This window comes from Aplysia californica, unplaced genomic scaffold, assembly GCF_000002075.1.
Source record: "Aplysia californica isolate F4 #8 unplaced genomic scaffold, AplCal3.0 scaffold02672, whole genome shotgun sequence".
In the NCBI taxonomy this organism is placed as follows: Eukaryota; Metazoa; Mollusca; class Gastropoda; order Aplysiida; family Aplysiidae; genus Aplysia; species Aplysia californica.
The window spans coordinates 2,267-6,246 of NW_004799942.1; the positions used below are offsets into that span (position 1 = coordinate 2,267).

The 3,980-nt window shown below is 60.3% G+C and overlaps 1 protein-coding gene across 1 annotated transcript; it reads right to left on the bottom strand.

The window, feature by feature from the left end:
- Positions 1-6: 6 nt before the first annotated feature.
- On the bottom strand, positions 7-3,978 carry LOC101847556 (flocculation protein FLO11; the record flags this gene model as incomplete). Its single annotated transcript, XM_035973751.1, is given in 1 exon segment — positions 7-3,978. A coding segment is annotated over 1 exon segment (3,965 nt), but the record flags the coding sequence as incomplete, so codon positions are not given.
- Between the last annotated feature and the right edge of the window lie 2 nt (positions 3,979-3,980).

Consider the following 3,980-nt stretch of genomic DNA (forward strand, 5'->3'; position numbering starts at 1 on the left):
GCAGACGAGAGAGCTACGACTTGGAGGAAGACTGCGAGTAATCTAGCGGCATAGCGTCTGTGTCATAGTGAAGGTCGGGGAACTTGGAGGTGGGCGGGATCTTGAAGCCGTTAAAGATGAGCTCTGCCGGGTAGCCGTGCCAGTGCTGGTTCAGGAGCAGTTCCGAGTCGGACGGACGGCGGGAGTCGCGGGCAGGGGAGCGGTCGGTGGGCCCGGGGGGAGAGCCTGAGTCACTGCTCCCCCGACTGAGGGAGGCCCGCCCCACTCCCCGGCTGCAGCCGTTTTCGGGGGTAGAGGAGGAGGAGGAGGAGGAAGAGGAGGAGGAGGAGGAGGAGCGAGAGGATCCATGCCCGCCATATGAACGGAACTGATGGTGTTGCTGTTGCTGTTGCTGTTGCTGTTGCTGCTGGTGATGGTGGTGGTGGTGGTGGTGGTTATTGTTGCTGTTGTTGTTGTTGTGGTTGCTGCCACTGTCCACAATGATGGGATTTCTGTTGATGTCGGAGATTTTGATGGTGGGCACTCGCTGTCTCTCACCGCTGAAGACACCGTCCTTTCCCGAGGGGCCGGGCGGGGAGGTGGGGGTTCGAGCCCCATTGTGGTGTTTGCTGTTGTCGCGGGACGACTTGGACCGATCGCCGTTGTGGTGGTGGGAGGCGGCAGCGCTAAACGAGGAGTGGGGCGCGAAGATATAGTGGTCAGTGGAGCCCGGCGACCTCTGAAGCTTCAAGGTCGTACCGATGAGACACGACTTGGGGATGGAGAGTGGAGGAATGGTCTTCACTTTGGAACTTTTCTCCTTGTTGTCCAAGTCTTTGTGGCGGGCCGAGGAGGACGAAGACTTGTGGCTGTGGGAAGATGACGACGGCGTGGACGACGACAATGAGGATGAGGAAGAAGATGAAGTTGTCAAGGGCGTCTGCATGACTGACGAGGCTTTGGCCATCATGGCGCGGTCAAAGGTCAAACTTCCGTTGATCATGGAGAGATGAGGGGTGACGGGTGAGTGGAGGAAGCTCCGGGAGGAGGGGATGTTGTTGATGCTGGAGGGGTAGGAGAAGTTCTTGGGGTACATGCCACTCTTGGCCGTCACCGAGCTCGACTTGGGCATCAGTGTCGTGATTTTGGTCGTCTGAAGGATGCTGCTGCTGGACGACCTTGACCCCCCGGATGTGGATGTCGTAGCCACGGCCCGCGACTTTGACGACGGCTGGGAGATCGTTTTGGGCAGAGGGTGGACAGCGGTCAAGTGAACGTCTGCCTTTTTGCTGGTTGTTGTTTTGTCACTGGAGGCAGAGTGGACCGACTCGGTACCGCGACTCTTTGGCGAGATTTTGGGAGAGGTGTGAGGGCGAGGCGGGGCATCGGGGGACGGGGTCGACTTGGAGGTCACCACAGGTACAGCCTCCGATGTCTTTTCTGACGGTTTGGCCGACCGGCCGGGCGTGGCAGTGAGGGAGGTGGGCAGACTGAGGACTTCCGTCTTGATGGTCAGTTTAGTGACCGGAGCGTCCGATCGCTGCACCACACTGGTCTGTTTGACCGACGTGTCTGCCTCAGTCACGCTCACCGATTCCTTCCCCGGCGGCCGCTCCGGCTTATGTGTCGCGGCGCTGACAGGTTTACCGACACTCGAGTCCACCGACGACACTTTCTGTCTGGCACTGACGTCAGACGACGACGCTGTGCCGGGGGTCACTGAGTGCGCAGGCGGGGCGGGGGAAGGCACGGGTTTGACCACCTCCGGCTTGGACAGGGGAGGTAAGGCCAGGATGACCATCGGTGGGGACGAGGAAACTCCACGGTGTGTTCCCGTCCCCGATGCGGCGGACATCTTAGTGCTGAGGACAGAACTGGTGGTTCGGGCCAGCGGGTGAGAGCTGGTCACTTTGGTGGAGGTCGCGGTGGTTCGGGAGAGCGGGTAGGAGCTGGTCACCTTGGTGGAGGTCGTAGTGAGCACACCAGCAGAGGCGGTGCTTATGGTCGCAGTTTTGCTGGCACTGGTCGATGCCGGGGGGAGGACAGACGACGAACTCTTGACCACAGACGAGGGAGGGAGAGAGTGGGTACCCACAGAGCTGACTGTTGTAGAGGGGGAGGAGGAAGAGGAGGAGGAGGAGGAGGAGGAGGAGGAGGAGGAAGAGGAGGAGGAGTCAGCTTTGTTTGTTGTTGTGGTCGAGGAAGCCTTGAGAAGTTTTGGCGGTGCGGGGAGATTGGAGGAGAAGGTGACGGTGGTGGGGGAAGTGACGGTGGACGTTACGGTCACCACTGAGGCAGACGCCGACTGACTGCCCGTTGTCTTAGGGATGGACACAGGCGACCTCGACCCAGAGAACCGGTCACCAGCGGCAGGACACGGGCGGTCTGCGAGCCCGGGACTTTCGGTGGTTGAAGACGCTACGGCGCTAGTCTCTCTTTCCGGGCAAGCGCCGCGTTTTGTTGGCTCCTGGGGCGTGGAGGATCTCACAGTCTGGACCGCCGACACTTTCAGGCTTGTGCCGTTTGGCGTTATCGTCTCAGCTTCTCCGTTGTCCACCGGAACAACATCCAGAAGGTCTTTGGTTTGAGTCCCCGCTACAGAACTCGTCTTTCTCGGTGGCGGACATTTTGACCCATCGTGCGACTCCTCCATGCCCAGGGGCCGCCCTTTGGGGATGACCTCGTCAGGGGCAAAGGTCGAGGTCGTCTGAGAGGAAGTGCTGGACATGGTGACGGGCTGCCTGGGTTCGGGCGTCGGTTTGGGCGGGGTCACAGAAGTCTCGGCGTCTCTGGTCTGTGTGTGACCTCGGGTCGCGGTGCCGGTCAGTCGGGTCGGGGTACAGGTCAGTCGGGTCGGGGTGGACACAGCCGGGGGTCGCGATTGGCTGGGCGGGGTCACAGAAGTCTCGGCGTCTCTGGTCAGAGTGCCGGTCAGTCGGGTCGGGGTGGACACAGCCGGGGGTCGCGAGTGGTTGGGTGGGGTCACAGAAGTCTCGGCGTCTCTGGTCAGAGTGCCGGTCAGTCGGGTCGGGGTGGACACAGCCGGGGGTCGCAAGTGGTTGGGCGGGGTCCTGACCACTGTCACGGGAGGGCTGGCAGCGATGACATCATCGACTTTGGCCGGTTTGACCGAGGCTTTGGCCTTGGCTCTCTCGTTGTCCACTTTGGTCTCCTTGACCAGAACATGGTTTTTGTTGGTGCTCGAGTCCCCCCTGGTGGCGGGCTGTGCGGGGTTCGAAACCCCACGGGAGTCTTTAGCGCTCACCTTGTGTGTGTGCCTGCTTAGACAATCCATCCTCTCAAACAAGTTGGGCGGGGGAGAGGGGAGGGGAGAGGGGAGGGGAGCGGTGAGAGGAGAGCTAAGGGATTTTTCGATTCCATTCCTCCCATCCCTCACAGAGGGACTGCACTTCAGCACTTTGGCTTCCGAAGGTTTTACGGCGTTTTCAAACTTCGCAACATCCCCCTCTGCCTTGGACCACTTCTCAGCGACTGCCACAGGAGAGCCACTGTTCTCTTGCGACGTGACCTTGAACTTGGCGGAGGACGCCAGAGACACACACGTCTGACTGTCGGAGGGAACCACTTCCTGCAGACGCTGGCACTTCATCGCACCCTCGGAGGCTGACGTCGGCGACACACTGTTGGACGCACACAACGCCCACACCGACTCACAGTTCTTCCTCTTGTGTCCGGCGGCCATCTTGGTGTCATGTGACGTCACAGGCAGCTGCTGAGCCGCCCCCGGGCTGCCGTCCAATGGGACATCAGCGGCGTCCACCTCTCGCTTCCCCGACATCTTTCCCTGCTTCATCTCCTTCGACTTGTCGCGTTTGTTCTTCGAATTCTTCTCTCTATCCTCCCGGGGCGGGTCTGACTTCTCCTCCTTCTTCCCCTTCATCTTACTCTCCAGAACCTTCTCCACAACCTTTTTGCTCACTGTCTCCACTTTGCGAACTTTTGGAGGGACCTCGAAGAAGGAGTAAAACAGCCGGAGAAAG